The 19270-nt window shown below is 37.1% G+C and overlaps 1 protein-coding gene across 1 annotated transcript in view; it reads right to left on the reverse strand.

The window, feature by feature from the left end:
- Nucleotides 1–602: 602 nt before the first annotated feature.
- The window catches only part of GALNT5 (polypeptide N-acetylgalactosaminyltransferase 5), a 53401-nt gene continuing 34733 nt past the window's right edge, over nucleotides 603–19270 (reverse strand). Inside the window, exons 6-10 of the mRNA XM_012454902.2 lie at nucleotides 17750–17867; nucleotides 16410–16733; nucleotides 11584–11664; nucleotides 8703–8864; nucleotides 603–6226 (exon numbers count right to left, since the gene is read on the reverse strand). Of these exons, the coding sequence (XP_012310325.2) occupies nucleotides 6086–6226; nucleotides 8703–8864; nucleotides 11584–11664; nucleotides 16410–16733; nucleotides 17750–17867 (826 nt within the window). The 3' untranslated portion in view covers nucleotides 603–6085. The remainder of the gene's footprint in view (nucleotides 6227–8702; nucleotides 8865–11583; nucleotides 11665–16409; nucleotides 16734–17749; nucleotides 17868–19270) is intronic.

Genomic DNA, 19270 nt, shown 5'->3' on the forward strand with positions numbered 1-19270 from the left:
AAGGTCTTAAAATGATTGTATATAAAAATTTAAAAAGGATTTCTGGTAGGTAGATATATAATATACGTGAAACATTTCTATTTTTTTTTTTTAAAGAACTGAGATACTGTTTAAGCTACATCTTAACACAAACAACTTGAAAAAAAATCTCTGTAATCATCAAAGTAATACATGTAAGCTATGCTGACATCTTTATAGTAATTGTTTCTGCATATTTACATGGAATAGTACTTTTGGCACATTTTCAAATGGACAATCGACATCTAAGTTTTTCAGTGTGATGGGGAAATTTTTAAAATAAGTAGCAATAGAAAATTATGGAGAAGGATGAAGCACCAGAGTATAAAAAAGAAGAAATATGTTTGACAATATGAGAAAGGCAACCACTTCACTTAAAACGTTCTTGAACTTTCATCACTCTAATAAAATAAGAGGATTGTAAAATGCAATGTCAAAAATTATATTTGCTAATACTGAAATATCGGACAGAAACATAACACAATGAATAGTTTACTGATAACTCCTACAATATTCTACTTAACTTCAAAACACAGTATTGTTTAAAGACAGTGAAAATGTGTATATAGTTCACAGAGATCATAAAATAACTGAGCCAGGCCATCAATACAAACACGATGACATGGGTAGTAATAAGCAGCTGAACTCACTCAAAACATGGCAAACTGCAAAATCAAATGATGATTTCTAGTAGCTAACTGCCAGCACAGGAGAAGTTTGGAAATGAATTTAGAAAGTAATTTGGATTTTTATCTAGAAATATAAAGCTACATACTTGATTCCTTCTTTATAATAACTTCAGTTGATCGGATGCAGAAAAAAAGTACTTAAAAATGTTTAATTCCAACATCCTTTATACTCCAAGTTTCTATTTTCATTCTCCCCTTAGCAAATGTTCTTAGGCGATCCTTTAAAAAATTCACTTACTTAATCTTTGGCTTATCTTGTTTGTAGCTAGTATGTATAAAACTAGCAAATTTGGGGTACTTGTTTGAAAGAGAAGACGTATGTGTAATCTTAAACTGAATAACAAGCACCCTGGTAACTGAGAATTTGATTACGTCTTCAAGTTGGAAAATGGTATCCAGAGTGAAAGTTCATTTGAGATAGTTTTGTGCAGCAGGCCAGATGCAGACAAAGCTATACACCTGAAAGACTTCAAAATATCCAAAAACATTTAATTTTCTTTATGTTGTGAGTAGAAACTCTTGATATTTCTTTCTTCCAGTTCAAAGGATCAAAATATATATATATATATATACATATACAAACATATAGTATATTCACAAAAATTGATGTTTTTGAATGGTCAGTTAAAAATCTATTCATGCTATCAAAAATTTTAATCTAGCATCTAATATAAAGGCTTTATTATATAGATACTTATGACCAATATCCTTAAACTAGTAAATATCTGTCAATCAATAAAAAAATAGAAAGCTCTTGTTTCCAAAGAAATTATTTATTACTCATTTGATGACAACTCATTATTAGAAACTCAGCATATTAGAGTTGTCGTATTTGCTAGAAAATGAGAATTTTCCCTTGTGTTTTGTTTGTGTTTTTACAAAGCAAAGATCCACATAAACTTGCAGAGGGGCCCTAATTGAAATGATTGTTCCATTAGCTTGAAAACAGAGGCATTAAATCTGCTTATTGTGATGTTATTTGTTTCTTTCTTTTAGACACAGACACCACCAACACCTGAAATAACAGTCCATTAAGCTTCATCAGTGATATATAATACTTTATATGGCTTATTCAAAACTGTCCATGGAATGGCCATTTGCCAAAAAATAAATATTTTGTACAATAGCTCTGGTTAATGTTTCTTTTCTAATTGTAAGGCATTTTGTCTTGTAGCAACTATTGAGTAACCCATGCAAAAGTTGTTGCAAAAGCACAGTAGTGACAATCTACACAATGAGTAGAAATAAAACGTCATGGCTTGCGTTTTAAAGGACTCCAACTTTTTAACTTTTCATCTCTGTTCATGATGAGCAATCTGCCAGCTTTGTTTAAAGGTTGGAGGAATCAAGAGTTGGTAATATTAACACAGAAGTCATTAAAAATTTATTTTAGGCAGTTAGAAAGGGTAAAATAGTTCTCAGTGGTTTTTTTCTTTAATAAAAAGCAGCCCCCAAAGCATTTCTTTTCTAACAGAAAGCAGCCTGAAAACTCAAGTTGCAACCATAGATAGGCAAGCTAGAGGCTTGCATATGTAAAACTAACAGCTGTACCTGGAAGCCAGGCACATCGAACATGGGGATCGCTGCTCCCTTTTCCTTGTCAGCACATGTGAAGGTGTCATGGCATCACTGTGCCAGCCAGGTAAAGCCACTTGTGCCGGTGTCATGGCGACAGCCAGGTAGTAGCTTCATTTGCATAATAAAAGATTATGGAGTGCAGTGGCCGATCTTGGCTGACTGCAACCTCCACCTGCCTGGTTCAAGCGATTCTCCTGCCTCAGCCTCCCAAGTAGCTGGAATTATAAGCACCCACCACCATGCCAGCTACTTTTTGTATTTTTAGCAGAGACAGGGTTTCACCATGTTGGCCAGGCTGCTCTTGAACTTCTGACCTTGTAATCCGCCTGCCTTGGCCTCCTAAAGTGCTTAGATTATAGGCGTGAGCCACCATGACTGGCTGGTAAAATTTCCTTCTTGTATTCTGAATATAGGAATTCAGTAAGAGATGTTAAAACGAAGAAAGATGGTACTGTCTGTCATGTTTCAACCTCCTTCTATTGCATGAATGCCCCCTAAAAATAATTATTAGCCATTAATGAAATTAAGGTTGGTTGGGAATATTGAGCTCCTACACACTGAAAATGGTATCTTTGCCCCTCTGCAGTCCCAAACTAATACTAGAAGCAAGGTGTTTTAATATTGAAAAGAATGTTTCCAGATAAGTGTGGTGAAGTTAATAATACTTTGTATTCATGGTACATGGTGGTTTGCTGTGAATGACAGCTGAAGGGATGTCAGCAAGCAGTATTGAGCAAATTTGATGCTGGTGATAAAACATGGTTGTACCAACAACAGCTGTGTCAGCTTACAAGAGAGTAGGGCAGAAGCGCTGGGTAACTGTTGAAAAGGAGAAAGAGATTATGCAAACTGAAAGTCTCAGAGGCACTTAGATGCCATGGTAAGTTGGTTAGTCCTGTTAAATATTAATAGGACCACCCTTGTATTCAAGGTTACAAGATGCATAGACTTTTTTTTTTTTTTTTAAAGAAAAGGCAAAGACCTAAGTTAATCTAGGAAAAAATCTGTAACGCCTATCATACAGCCCCCTATTGAATAATTCAGTGCTGATTAGGACCTTTCTCATCCAGAGGTTTATCATTAGAAGTACCAAAAGCTCTAGTAGCATTGATACTTTATTCCAGTCTCCTGAAAAAGTTTAGAAGGCAATGCTTAAGAAAATGGTAGTAGATTTCATAATAAATCAATACACTCAAGGTTAGGCCCATATAGACTCCCAACTAGTGATCAGTTTCTTGCTTCTTAGAGTAACTAAGCAAATATATGATAAAAGCAATTTATAAAATTCTATTCAGGAACAAATTTGTGATTTTTGAAAACAATCCTTTGTTGTATTGACAATGTAGATTTAAATACAGCTTTATATAGTAAATATGTCAAGGTAAAGTCAGAAAGAATGTGAGTTGAGAGGACTGCAGACGGTTCTGTTAAGGAAAACAATCTAACCTCCTTCAGCTGATATACCCGAAAGTAAGTGTGTTTAAAACATAATTCTTTTTTTTTTTTTTCCCAGAACAGAGTTGATTTCTTTGTGGAAACCATTTTTGGAAAAAGAAAGAGCCTATACATCAGGGGGAAAAAAAACCTCTCAACATGTTTCAGTTACATGAAGAGTTACATGAGGCACCTAGTATATTGTTTGTCAGTAACTCAATTAGTCTTTTGGCAACTGACTTGTGTTCCCCCACCCCCCTTTCCACATATGGCTCTGTTTTGAAAAGAATTACAGTCATGCATCATTTAATGACACAAATACATTCTGAGAAATGTGTCATTAGGCAATTTCTTCATTGTGTGAACATCAGAGTGCAGTTACACAAACTAGATGGTGTATGTAGCCTACTACACACCTAGGCTATATGGAACCCCTGTTGCTCCTAGGCTACGGACTTGTACATGTTACTGTATTGAATACTGTAGGCTACTGTAGCACCATGGTATTTGTGTATCTAAACATATCTAAACATAGAAAAGGTACAGCAAAAATACCATATTATTAATATAATCTTTTGGGTCCAATGTCAAATATGTGGTTCATTGTTGACTAAAACATCATTATGCAGCACATAACTGTATCTCATGTTCTGGTCATTCTCTTATTCATCTGCAATGTTCAATTATTTGAATAAAAAATCTTAAATATGTTACAAATGTGCAGAAATAGTTCTTCTTCCCATTCTTAGTTGTAGCTTTGTTTTTATGTAACCCATTGAGAGTTAAAATTAAATGTTAAACCCAATGTCAGAATGAGAGATATGTTGTTTCACCATCATCTCAACTGAACAAAGGTTTATATATTTTTTTAACATATTAACAAGAATATAGTATGGTTGTCCTCCAGGGACCTAATCTCAGCAAAGAAGTTTGTGTGTCTCTTTCTAAGGAATTCTGTGGAGCAGATTTGTTTAGGCCAGTGGCCCAAGGCAGTAGAAGGAGGTCTGTCTCTGGAAACCTGAATTTTAATCTTGATTGGATTTTTAGATTTTTAGGTAATTTGTCCTCTCAGCATCACTTTTCTTATCAAAAAGGATATCCTGATTTGTAAGACTTCTTCTGGTATGCCAAAGTATTTGTATACTTAAGATTAGAGGCTTTATTTGGATCCAATCAGTATTTAACTTTTCCCAAATTTGTCAGTGTTTTCATTGGGTCCACATTGAGGGATTTTCTCTTTTTTCCTTCATAGAGATACTAGATCCCCTTCCTTCTTTGGCTAAGTCCAGGGCAATTTTCTTAACTCTCTTCCTAAAACTTGTGTACCTCATTCCTTTCCTTTTTCATGACGTTTGCTTCACTTTATTTTCCCTTTGAAATATTTCAGAGCCCATTTTTATCATATTTTATCCCGGTGAATGCTACTTTATCTAAAGTAGTATTTTATTATTTTACATAAAAGAAACTTTCGGCAGCTCTATTTCTGCTTTACTCACTTCACTCCTCTTACTTGGCCCTGCATTAGAGCGCATTCAATGCTTCAGTGCATTTTTGGTTACCACAGTGTGTTATAATCCAGCCCCTTTTTCACTGCCTTTAAAAAAAATCCACATGAATCTAGAAAGTTATTGGTATTGTGAATCTTTAAAGTTGTAGTTTTAAAAGCACAAAATGAGTGGAAGCAGTGTTTATACCTAGAATTAAGCATTTGAAGGCCTCTTCTTCCTCACTTAAAATTTTTTCCACTGACTCAGACTGGGAAAAACCATTATGTAATTTAGATCAAAATGCTACCATCAGGTAAGGTTACCAGCAGTAAACCAATACTATTTCAAACTGTTAGGAAAGCATGCATGTAGTCTGGAGGGATTTCACAAATGTGATAGCTGTGGGCATCTGAGGTCTTCTAACCATAAAAACTCAAGAAGTTTTTGTTTGTTGAAAATATTCCCAAATAAAAAACTGAATTAAGTTTCCATTGATCATCCCTACTTGTGGGCCAGAAGAGCTGATTATTATCAAACACCGTCATTGGAAATATCCTCATGCTTTCTCAAATCCTTCTGTCTTCATTTCTGGTTGCCCGTTAGCTTTCACAGGGAAATTTGCAGGATGAGTTCCAGCACAGGGTGGAAAGCAGGCAATTCAAAAGGTCACTCACTTCTGAAGAAGGACTTTGGTCCAATGGTGAACTGTTTTCCTGAGTTGTCCTTTGATGTTACAAATATTGTGATTTACAAAAAATCTTCCATTCAAATGCTATTAAAATTGAAAATTTAAACTACTGCTGAGAAATATAGTTACCAAGTTCAGTGTTATTTTCACAGTATTTGATGGGTTTACTATATAAAAACATCAGTTCCACTTCAGGCTTCATAATATTTTTCAAATTTCCACTTTTGATATGGCTTCACTGGGTCACAGGCAGCTACTTTCAGGATCTTTTGAGAAAAATTTCCTTCCAAGCATAATAATTGCTGGTTGTTTTCAAAAACAATGTGATTCACCTGGAGAGAAAGAGGAGCTGGAATGAGCCACAGGCTGAATTTGATAACTGAGATATAAAGTAATGAAAATCAATAAAAAATTAATAGGCACTTACATTTTTTATTTTTAAATAATTATTCTGAACTAAATTATTAACATAAACACAGACTTTGAAAAGTATTAAATTTGTCTGTTTCAGACTAAGTAATCATCCTCCTCTAAGCTATAAGACTTTTAAGTCCTCAGGAGGCAAAAGACAAATTTTTTGATGGTATGGCCGAGAACTATACTCTTCAAAGAGAAAACATGACAGATGACACTTATTGGACTTGATAGATGATAACTACTTCATTGATGGTAAAGAAAAAATACATACTGTAACATAAAGTTAATTAATTTTTAAAGTGGGTATCTTTGTGAAGTTGGATTACAAAATTCTGGCAGTGATATATTTTATTTATGAGTTCCTTACCATGATCTCTGACAATTCATAATAACTGATGTCCAGAATCCAGATTAGGAAAAAGTCAATGGCATGAAAGAAAGTTCTATTATTGCTTAATATTTAGTGAATATCCTAGAAATGGTAGATAATATTCATGGAACTTACTAATGGCTTATATATTTTTTCATCTATATATCTTATCAATTACCTATGACTATGACAAAGATGATCTTAATTACAGACGTTGTTTTGAAACTTTAAAAAGTTTTCAAACAGGAGCGACTTTCGTGATAATTTATTTTAAACATTGCTCCTACAAAAATATTGTCACCCTTGCCGGATTTTGGAAATACAATGTTTAAGTATGGCCAAGGGTTTGTAAAGGAGTCTCATCTCATACTTCTCCTGTTGTTTAAGACTTACATGTACTGGGGGATCTAGGAGGTATAGCATGAAAACTACTGAAAAACTGAGAAAAGAAGAAAGCTGATCACCAAGCTACTCATCTCCAGGACGTTTGGTAGCATCAAAAGGGAAACCCAAGGCAGAAGGCAGCTGTGTAAAATGTCACAAAGTCATAGGTACAAACAAGGTAGAGAACAGGCTTTCTAATGTTGGTCTCTTAATTAAATCACCTTCTTTACCAAATCAGCTTGTCACTTAAGAGAAACTGCTAAGCTTGAAATCTTTCCCAGGATTCAATTCTGGAGATGAAGAATGTGTTTTAGTTCTCGTTCTCATCCATGTTCTCTGTCTCTCAGTCTCTCCTCATCCCACCCCCGGCTTTCTCCTTCTCTCCCTCTTGACTTTGGCACTGGGATAAGGTAAGATGTAAATTATGCACTATACTACATGTTTATGGATTTCCTAACACTATGCAAAATAAAATTAGCAGCATATATGCTAATAATTCCTAACCTTTCTGAATAACTCAATAATAACCATTATCATTAAAGAGAAAAGAATTGTCCAGAAGCAACTGAAATATAACAGAGACGATCTAATGGGAGAAAGACTAGAGAATGCATTACTCAGGCTCCAGTTTTGACTCTGAGCAGGAAGACAAAAGTTGAGAAGACAATAGTCATTGGCTGTGTTGTTAAAAGGAATGAGGCACCTCAAGGAAGAAAAGGTGTTTACTCTGGGGACAGCCCTGGGCAAACTGAGAGTCTCCAAATACCCAAATATCCACTGTAGACAGCAGATTTGGTGGCCACCTGTTAGAGAGATGGTAGAAAATCTAAGAAGGCAGTTCTGAGACTATTCTCGCCAACCCCAAGCTCCTACACCAAAGCTTATGACTGTATTCTGTTAAAAGTAGCTGGGAAAGATGGAGAGGACTTTGAGAATGAATGTTAGACCAGCAATGTTCTGGTAAATAGAACAACTGGACCTTTTGAAAACTATCCAATCCAGTAGCATCTTCCGATTTCTGTGTCATAAATACTCCTAATATGGCCAGTTTCAAGCTACCGATGTGGTATGATTGAATGCAAAGCTGGCAAGGGTGCACACAGCAGCCCCGGTGAGCTGGTGAGCATTGTCTCCAGCAGAGCCTTAGGAGCCTTGGTCTCTGGGTCCTGTAGCGGATGAGGAAAAGTGTTCTTGTATGAAAAGGGAACAGAATGAGAAATCAGATTCATTGTAAAGTGCAGGACTTGTAGGAGGCATGTGGCTTCTTTTGTAGCTCACAGCCTCTCTGTATAAGCATTTCTGATAACCTGTGGGGACCAATTCCAGCCTTTAAGCCTTACTTTTGGTGTTGCTGATTGACTGAAGCAAATGATAGCAATGTAACTACATGAACTTGGTGACTTCTATTTAAAATAACTAATTTGAAGTAACTTTTGAAAAAAAAAAAAAAAAAGAACTTGTCAAGCCCTTACTTACAAGAGATACCCATATATCTCTCTGAGTGAAGTTTTACATAATCCCATTGTCACAAACACACTTAAAACTTCTGATTGAGGAAGCTGACAATGAGAATTTTGTGTCCTATTTGATCAAAAGTCAAGTTTGTGGTAAAGAAGAGGTACGAATCTTTTGCTTACCAGCTCTGGATGAAAGACTGGTGTTGATTTATGCAGCCATTTTAGCCCTTTGTTTCTGTTATCACAAGGGTGCAGCCCTATGGCTCCTTTATCAGGGATGGGGGCTATACACCATTCTCCAGATTTAATAAGTCTTAACCAGGTGTAATTAAATTGTTGAAGCTGTAGGAGAAATGAATAAAGAGGTCACTTCAGGCAGCAAACACAGGCAGGGGCTTTGTCAAACATTTTTGTTAGCAATAGTTAAGACTATAAGAACTATGATCTGACATTTTACGTTCAAGTCCTGGTACTATCATTTGTAATTCTGATAATACGGGCATATTATTTACTCTGTCTAATCTTATTTTTCTAATTTTTAAGTTGGATAGCAATTGTATCTATTTCAGAGGATTGGGGTAATGACTATCAAGTATTTAGCACACAATAAGCCTTCAATAAGTGTTAGTTACAATAATAAAAATTATTTAGTGCAGTTAGTTCTGTCTGCATATGGATGTCATTTCAGTGTTCTGAATCCCAGAGAAGTCTGGTGCTCCAAGAATTGGAATGTTCAGGCTACCACATGATTAAGATTCTAAGCCATGGGTGGCTATAGGGAGATACCAGTCCCAGCCCTAAATTTCTTGGATGAAGATTTTTATGCTTCCTTGTATAAAACTATCATAAAGGCTTTGTCCAATTGTAGGAAAGGTTAAAGACTTTCTTTGCTAACAGCATGAGGAATCATAGCTTGTTACCAAGTTGGCATCCCCCAGTTCATAGAAACTGCTCTTGGAGCAGTTGCCAGTGTCTAAAATAAATACCAATTCAGGTAACGAGACCATGTTTTTAAACCTTAAAAATTTTTCTTCAGTTGTTTACAACCTAGTATTATCTGCCTGGTCCATTTACTCTAATGCTCTGGGTCTGTGGGAAATTTGTTGTTTTGTACTAATAAAAACATATTTGAAAAAATAGGCTTCTGGTAAAATCTATCTAAAGCCTTTACCTAGTGAATCATTTGTCTTGTAATTGAAGTTTAACTTTGATTATCAGTTTAGATCAAAGTCACTATGCTGGACCTTGCCACTCAATGGGTAGTCCTTGGGCCACCATCTGCATCACCTGAGAGCTAGTTAGAAGTGTTGAGTCTCCGCTGCATCACGGACCTACTGATTCAGAATCTGCAGTGTAACAAAGTCCCCAGGTGATTTGTGTGAACATTAACATGTAGGAAGCATGGAAGCATGGCATAATATAAGGAAGTTATGTGCCAGTAAGAGAAGCTAGATATTACCTTGAGAAAATACATCTCAACTGCTTTAAGGTTAATAACTAAGGAGACTTTTTAGGTAAGGTAAGCGATAGAGCTTGATGATTCAATCTAAGGGTCTTATTCCTTTTGAGCCTTTTTGGATGAATGTTGTAGTCACTGTCTTGGTATTAAGCCTCATTAATTCTGCCAAAAATGAGCTAACTTCCTCCACTTTTTTTTTACTTTTTTATTACCTAAGCAAACCATGAGAGGCAGAAGCTAAAAATGAGCAACAAGACTAAAAGGGAGCTCGGGCTTCGTGGAGGGTGAAGGCTGCAGCATGTATGCTTTTGCCTCCCAGCATCCAATTGAGAAAGACTCAATGGTCTTCAAGAATAGAACTTGGGTTTTCAGATAAAATACTGGTTACTCCAGCACAAAAAGTCCATGCAATTAAGATTCCAAAAAAAACCCCCACATTATTTAATACTTTCATATAATGTGAAAGAATTGTGATTTTGTTTTTGCAATTTATGACTTTATTTCATCTTTGTTAGTAAGAGAAATTTATTTCTTTCAATGGGTTTTAACACTTTTCCACTTCCTTTTGACTCCTCTCTTTCCTAATTAAGGAAGAGTAGCCTTGGCTTCCGGTTTACAATTCATAGCTAAATACAGCAACAGAGATACCTTTTCTTCTAGTAGCAGCTTTGCGTTGAGAGGTAGAGATGGGATGCACTAACAAATATAAACAGTATCTCAAAGTCAAAGGAAAGATGTAAGACTTGACAAGCCTAGATTATTATTGCAAAATAATTCTCTACCAAAGAACAATCTGCAATTTTGGGGAGCTGATTCCTACTCATGAATCCATCTTCCTCTGAGTCCTATTTGCCACTCAAACCAGTCACTGTTTCCACAAACAGAACTGTTAGGGAACGTATGTCAGAGAGGGAAGTGTAATCACTCAGAGCTCACCTCCAGCACTGTGGAAGGAGTCTCTATTCCCTGCTTCCTGGTCCTACTCCCTCTACTAACCATTTTGCTCTGAGTTTGTGGAGTTTTCCTAGAGGGGTTTCTGCCACGGATCATGGATTTGGTTATTTCCATTACTCCCTTAAAATGCAGGAGAATGAGGGGAAAAAGGAATGGAATCACAGAATAAGACTGCTTCTTTAGAATGATTATTTAGAAATATGTTTTCTCTTTAGTTCTTTATCTATGTCATGCATTTTTTATGTTTTTATCTTTGCTATTACTACAGAAAACATTTACAGAGCACTAAGCATTAGGTATTGTTCTACGTGCTTCATATGAATTACCTACCTCCAGCCTCACGCCAGTTGTAGAAGTAGGCATGATTATCAATACCATTTACCCAAAGGTTAAGGAATCTGCAGAAGTTAGCATGCTTTTGCAAGTGATGGTGCCAGGACTGGATTCATTCTGGATCCAGTGAGTTGACTTCAGGACCCACACCTTTATTCCCTTAGTCTTTGTGTTAATGGTGGACTCTCTTATTACAAAGAAATTCAGAAAATTATTTTTCTAATGGGCAAAGATGAATTTCTTGACTGAGCGATGAATGTGTCATACCCTGCACCTATCAGCTACCATGAGATAGAAAACTTCAGTTTAGCATACCTCGTTACTCCCATCGCAGTCTTCCAGAATGACTGTAGTGTTTTCAATGGCAATGCATTTACCCAAGGCCACATTAATAAGCTAGGAAGCATAATATAAAACATGGATTTAAAAAACACATTTTAAAGTAGAACAAGACATTCAGACATATTTAGAAAATATAGAATATAAAACTATAATGAGGTTAAAAGATAGTTAATAGCTTAGCATTACTTAGCACTATCCAGTTTTATTGGTTGCCATCTCTAACAGAGACATAATGTAATCTTGTAATAGCACAGCTTCAATCTGTCAACTTAGGCCTGTGATCAGCCAGAGAGCCAACAGGCAGAAGCTTTTAATTAACCCTTGCCTAGAATGCTAAATACAAAATGAGCAAAGGTGGCATGAAAAGAGTTGTTTTCTTGTCTTAAGTTTATCTAACGCGTATACTAAAAGTCAATGCACACACAAGAGTTATAAGCTATGTTCCCTGACTGATCCCTTCAAGCTTTTTGACTGCTTAAGCACTGAATCATAGATAAATTGAGTCCTTCAAAGAACAGCAGATTCCAGCTGATTCCCTGTCAGAATCTTCTTAATGACTCAAGCGAGCTACAATTCATTACAGAAAAGTCACGAAAGCTAATATAGAGCCAAGCATAAAGGCACTTTCTGGCAGGCCCCCAGGTTTTTAATGCATTTGCAGGGTCAAATATGGAAGTAGCTTTCTATAAGTCACCATTTAATGCAGAAGAATGTTGATTTCCTTTCCCACTTTGACATCCTGGGCAGGGCTAATGAGATGATGGGTTAACAGTGCAATTTAGAATTTTCAGACTTCTAGAAGAGCTGTGCAGAGCAGAATCTATATGATATGTCCAGGGAACGCCTCTGGAGCTGGGAGGAGCTGAAGTCTTTGTTGCCAGGGACACTATTTGTGCCCTTCCTGTTCTACGATGCCTAACAAAGAGCTCTAACTCAGGGTGCTGCACTGATGCAGGCTGGATGCTCACAGAGTTGCCAGACTTCATAAACGGGGGCTCAGTAGTTTGGTCCTCACTTTTACATGCTTAGTTTAGTGGGCAAGAAGGTAAGGGACATCTTCAGGGATCAGAATATGCAGAAAAAATTAAAGGCTGGAGGGAAACTTGCAAAGGTTGGCAGGGAAGACTTGTTCCCTCATATGGATGGATGAAAAACAGAGGCATGGGTAAGCCAAAAAGCTGGAATTCCGGTCTTTCACATAGCATCGGAAAAACAGACCTTCAATTAGTGCTGCACTAGGATAAACAATTTGCCCATTATCACAGGGTGACAACAAGGAAGCCTGGTTCTTCTTGAGAATCTGAAGCTTTACACCAACCTTCATTTGGGTTTGAGATGAACATTTACACCACCTGCCTTGGATAGGAACCATCACAGACCTCCAAGGCATAGAAACAGACATTAAAAATAGTACCAGGTTGGTAACTACTTCTGAGGTGCCTGGTATAGAAAGATACAAAGCAATAATGGAAGGATGAAATCTCTATCAAAAATCCTCAGAGAAAGTTATATTCAAAATTGAAAATGAAAAAGATGAGAGGAGACAGCTCACCGTTAGTAAATGTGGGCATCACAAGGCACAGAAGGGTTCAATGCCCCCTAGACCCCCACTCCCCCTGCACCAAACTTCAGAGAGGAAGGTGAATAGAAAGACATGAAGGTAGAATAATCTCAGGGCTTAAAAGAAAAAGTGTGCTGCATTTGCTCTCTGAACTTTAGCAGAGATAAATATTATATAAGCTCCTGGATTTGTGGATCATGTAGACATATTCTATCTCCAAACAAATTTGGAAAATTCTGGTTTCCACAGAGCTGAACAGGTGGTTCCACTCCAGAACTTCTCAAAATCTTCAAGGTGTTAATGTTCCACTTGCTGCTCAGAATGTTGTAGGAATGTTTCTCAAATGTACTTGACCATGGAACCCTGAGGCAGCAAAAGTAACATCGGTCAGCACAGTGTTTGGGAACCGCTGTTTAACGGATATCTTTGTGTTTATTTTGTATAATCCCTCCAAGAACTTAAAAGCATTGGAAGGAAAGATAAAAGTTTTCTGTCCCTCACATGCCCCTCTCCCACTTCACCTGAAGATGCTTTTTTTTTAGCTTCTTCTTAGAATTTACTGAGGAGACTATTTAACTGTGGGCTTTGCCATTAAAGGTACTTTTACACCAGCTGAATACTTTTCTTCATATAGATGTCTCTGAAGTGCCTTGGAATTGTTATTCTTCATTTCATTATTAATTGTTTTTAGAATTTTTCATTTTTATTTAAAAATAATTGATCCATGTTTTTACTGTAAACCGCTTCAATCTTTAAGAAAATCAGGCAGTGTGTGAATTTTGAATTATCCATGTTGTATTATTTCATTTTCCAGTTTAGGAAGTAGACATTCCCCACAGTTTATGACAGAATTGTTAAACATTAGGCTATTTGCCAGCAGTTTAACCAAGTGCAAAAATACATTATTGGTGGGATTCTTTTATTAGCTTCAAATATTGTTGGTTCGATAAGAAAATATTTGTTCTTATTACAAAAAAAACAGAAAACTGTCACTGGATTTAAATTTCTACGTATGGAGGTTGAAAAAAGGGAAATGAAGCTATAGACTGCTCAACAGCAGTTTAATCCAGTGTAAAAAAAAATTATTGATGAGATTATTAGCTTCAAATATTGTTGGTTCAATAAGAAAATATTTGTTCTTATTACAAAACATACAGAACTCACTGAATTTGAAGTCCTACGTGTGGAGGTTGAAAGAAGGGAAAAGAAACAAGCAACCAAAAGATGTCGTGGAGTTTATTTTCTTGGAACTTTCCAATATTGTCTATTTAAAATAATGGTCTACTTAATTTGTTCTAAATTACCTGGAGAAAGGCCCTAATTTTTAAAAAGTGGTAATAACGCTCCCTGCTGGTTGCTTCAGAAGGGAGCAAACTCTATCTTCACTGAAATTTGTTTAAGGAAGGCAACACAGAAAAATAGAAGGAATTCGTTAAAATCATTTTTTAAAAATACTTGCTGCATTTTGATATATTATAGTGGAGGCATCAGCAGAAGGCTGTTTCATTAGGAGAGATCTTTAGAAATTTTGTAAAAACTCACGCAAGTTAGTCACAGTGGAGCCAAAAGGTAGTTTTCTAGTGCCCTCTGGTGGTTAAAGTTTAGTAATATGCTGACTGAAATTCTATGTTGTTGAAATGGGAAAAATTACTATCATGGAAATTTTTCTTCTTTTCTTTTTCTGCTTAGGGTTTGAAATTAAAAATTATAAATTTATTTTACAGTTATATTTGACATGTTGTTATTTGACTAGTATATACAAATCCAAAGTGTCTGATAAGTTACCAGGTTGAGCCACCTAAAGTAACTGCTCTTTTATTTGGACCTGAAAGAATGGCAATTTTTTAATACAGTATGTTACCTAAAAATGGGTCACATATACTTACTTATTAGTTGAATTTTGCAAAAACAGAACAAATTTTTGAGACTAGTTTCCTGTCTTTCACACCTTTCCTGGATTTCCCTAATACTTTAAGTCCTTGCTATCAGGAGATTTTCCAGGCAGAAAGCATGGTATAATCCACTCTCTAGAAAAACTGAAAAAATTTGGCCTAAAAGAGCAGGATAACTAATGGTCATATTTTAAACGAATTTCTGCAATGAAAAAAAAAAGAAACTGAAATAAAACAAAAGAACACTATGGATAGTTAAAGTTGAATTAGAAATAAAAGGTTAGAAATAAGCATGATTGGCAAAGAACCCTAGCTGAAGGCTTGACTAATATTTAAACCCACACTATGATAGATGTCCTTGTGTCTTACCATCCTCTTCAAATGCACCTTCACTTATTGCATGGGTTTGAAATGGCTTTCCCCCAGTTTCTCCTCTTCCTTGATGTTTTCTTACCCTTGTACTCTGGCCACCTTATCTGGCTTAGCTTCTTCCCTTTGGATACCTTCCGTCATGCCCTGCAATGTTTTCTGCTATTCTCTGATAATTTCTGTTATTTTAAATACCTCTTTGAAATCTTTACAAACCCTAATTGAATCTTATCATTTTCTTGCTTAACTCTGCTCAATAACTGCCTACTACATTCAGAAGAAAGAAGGAAGGAAAGAAAGAAAATCCTTACGTTGCTTACAAGGACCTGTGTGATCTGGCTCCTTCCTTCCTCTTCACCTTCATCTGGTGCCATTCTTCCCTCCTTCACAGCCTGACAACAACATTCGTCTTCTTTGCAGTGCTTGGATGGAAAACACTCACCTGTCTTAGGGCTTTAAGTGACCTTCACCCTCTGCCTAGCACTCTTCTTTAGAGCTTGGCTGACCGACACTTTGTGTTTTAGGCCTGAGTTACAAAGTCTCCTCCTCAGAGAGGATTTCTCGACCACTCTAACTGAGGATTTATCAATTGCAGCCTGTTCCCTAAATAAGAGCTATTGTATTTTGTATTTATACCTTGCTTGCTTATTTGCTTATAATCTTTCTTCCCTATCCAAATTAAGCTCCACAAGGAAAGGGTCAAGTCTACTTTATTCATCACCCTGTAATCCAAGTGTGAAATACTGCCAGATCTATGGATACTCAGTAGGTATCTGTTGAGTTAATCAATGCACCTGACCACTTGGTAGCCTTCCTCAAATTTACCTGTATTTAATTCTCAGCCATGCTTTGTCCCATCTATGCTCATACTTGGTGTTTATTTATAATGTAATCACTCATTCTTTCCACACATTTTTGAAAAAGATTTTGTGTTTTGCTTTTATGGAGTAAGATTTTAAATTGCCACTTGAACTTACCATACCACTAGCTCTCACAATGGGAGCCTTTAAGTCAGGAAAGACATTCTCCAAGTACCATTTGAAGCTTTTGCACCTCAGTTTCTTTCGCAGCTCCCTTTGCTGGGTGAGGTTGCCAACATCTAACCCCTGGTCGATGAGGTGGTCTCCATGGCCGTAGAACAGCTCCTTATACTCATCCAGCCAGACCTCAGCAACCCGCACCAAGTTCCGCTCCACCGTCTTCATCCGGTCTTTGGGGAAGGAGTATGGATTGTCATTTCTGAATATATGGCCCACTCGGGAGCAGGGAATGATCTCAATTTCACCACCACACATCCATACCTGGAACAATTTGATGATAAACATCAATTATCAAATGATTATCCACAAATCATGAGCACTTAACAACAAGAAACCACCTAGCTGGCAACCTTGTTTCCCCTTTTCTGAAGTAATACTCAACTTGAAAAAACACATCTGCAATAGAAAATCAAACTCAACAGGTTTATTTAATTTTGTGTATTGCTATGGACCATTTTAGGATTAGTAAAATGCAATTTCTTTCCTTTCCTAACCTGCGATGTAAGTTTTTTAAAAAATTTCTAAATAAATTTTCACAGAATCCCATTTTGTAAAATATGAGTTCTTGTTTTGGTTGAATCAGGGAAAGAAGTGTGGATGTCCATTTGTTCACATTCCTCTACTCTCATTTTGGGAAGAACCAAAACGCTTGTGATACACAACTCAGAATCATTCTTTTTGATCTGCAGCTCCAAAATTACACCCTTTTACATACAGACCACCCACCCAATAGGAAAGCAATTGCTTTTTGGACACGCTTTACTACTGCTGTTGCCAAGGCTTTCTCAGAAGTTAATCAATGATCGTATAACAGATTGTATAAAGTGTCCAAAGGAGCTGTACTATGAGGCACACCTGACCTGTTGGTGGCCTGCTTTAGAGTACTTTTATGTCCTTCTGTCATTTATGTTCTCCAAGGTGATCCATTACACACTGAGTCTGTTCCTTCCAACATACTAGACAGATCTTCCAGGAGAGTTATTTTGTATCACGTATGACATCCACAGCATTTACTGAGTGGCAGAAAGTCGTTTCCCCCATATTTATAAGCAGAAATGGTGTTGCGAAATATTAGGGAATGCCAATAAATTTCATGACAGCAATTTATTCTTTCAAATTCAATCTGAGATATGAAAGAATTAATCCGGAGACCCTAAAATTTCTGTGAAATTTCCTCTCAGTGGCAGTCATATATCTGATTATAGGAGTAAAATTAAACCATTTAAAATTGATAAACTCATTATTGTAAAGAAAATTTGGGAAACACCTGGTAATACCTTGAATGAGAGCTCCATATTTTCCCCACCCCAAACATCAAGGCCAGGGTCGTATGTTCCAAGTTCAAAAAAGTAACTTTTGTCGATAGAAAATAATCCACCAGCCATGACAGGGCACCTACAAAAAGAAAAGTTTTTTAAACTTGCATCTCGTGAAAGCTTGACTTTTAGAGTTGGTCCTCTACACATTTGCATTGGAGGTAGGAAGCTTTTCAGAATAGCTACCTGGTGCAGGAAAGCCCTGGGAGGGGTCACAAATAAGGGTTAAGTGATGCGATCCCTGGGTCATGGTGGCAGAGCTTGATTAGGTTCAGCAAAGATGCATCCTGGAGCTAGTATTCTTATTTGTCGTTTATACTGTGACACAAACTCCCCAGGAATGTTTGTTTGAGACAGAGTATCTCTCTGTCGGGGAGGCTGGAGTGCAGTGGCTTGATCTCCACTTACTGCAATCTCCGCCTCCTGGGTTCAAGCGATTCTCCTGCCTCAGCCTCCTGAGTAGCTGGGATTACAGGCGCCTGCCACCATGCCCAGCTATTTTTCTTTTCTTTTCTTTTCTTTCTTTCTTTCTTTTTTTTTTTTGTGTGTATTTTTAGTAGAGACGGGGTTTCACCGTGTTAGACAGGATGGTCTCGATCGCCTGACCTCGTGATCCGCCCGCCTCGGCCTCCCAAAGTGCTGGGATTACAGGCGTGACACCGCGCCCGGCCAGAAATGCTATTTTTAATAACACTTACTCAGGGCTAAGGGAGTACCAGGCACTACTGTAAGTGTTGTATATATACTAGCCCAGACTTCACAAAAAAACTTGTGTGTACGATTATTAAGAAATAGAAATTCCATTTGACCCAGCAATCCCATTACTGGGTATATATCCAAAGGATTATAAATCGTTCTACTATAAGGACACATGCACACGAATGTTCATTGCAGCACTGTTTACAATAGCAAAGACCTGGAACCAACCCAAATGCCCTTTGATGATAGACTGGACAGGAAAAATGTGGCACATATACACCATGGAATATTATGCAGCCATCAAAAACGATGAGTTCGCGTCCTTTGTAGGGACATGTACAAACCTGGAAACCATCATTCTCAGCAAACTGACACAAGAACACAAAATCAAACACTGCATGTTCTTACTCATAGACGGGTATTGAATAATGGGAACACATGGACACAGGGAGGGGAGCACTATACACTGGGGTCTGTTGGGGGAGTCGGGGGGACAGTGGGGGGTGGGGAGTTGGGGAGAGATAGCATGGGGAGAAATGCCACATATAGGTGAAGGGGAGGAAGGCAGCAAATCACACTGCCACGTATGCACCTATGCAACAACCTTGCATGTTTTTCACATGTACCCCAAAACCTAAAACAAAAAAAAAAAAAAAGAAAAGAAATAGAAATTGGAAATAAAAAAAATCTGCAACACCGGATGTGAGGGCGATCTGGCTGCCACGTCTGTCACCCCACTGATAGCCAGGGTTGATTCGTCTGATCTAGGCAGTATCCCTTCCT

This window comes from Aotus nancymaae, unplaced genomic scaffold (assembly GCF_030222135.1).
Source record: "Aotus nancymaae isolate 86718 unplaced genomic scaffold, 86718_ANA_hifiasm-v0.15.2.pri h1tg000029l, whole genome shotgun sequence".
NCBI lineage: Eukaryota > Metazoa > Chordata > Mammalia > Primates > Aotidae > Aotus > Aotus nancymaae.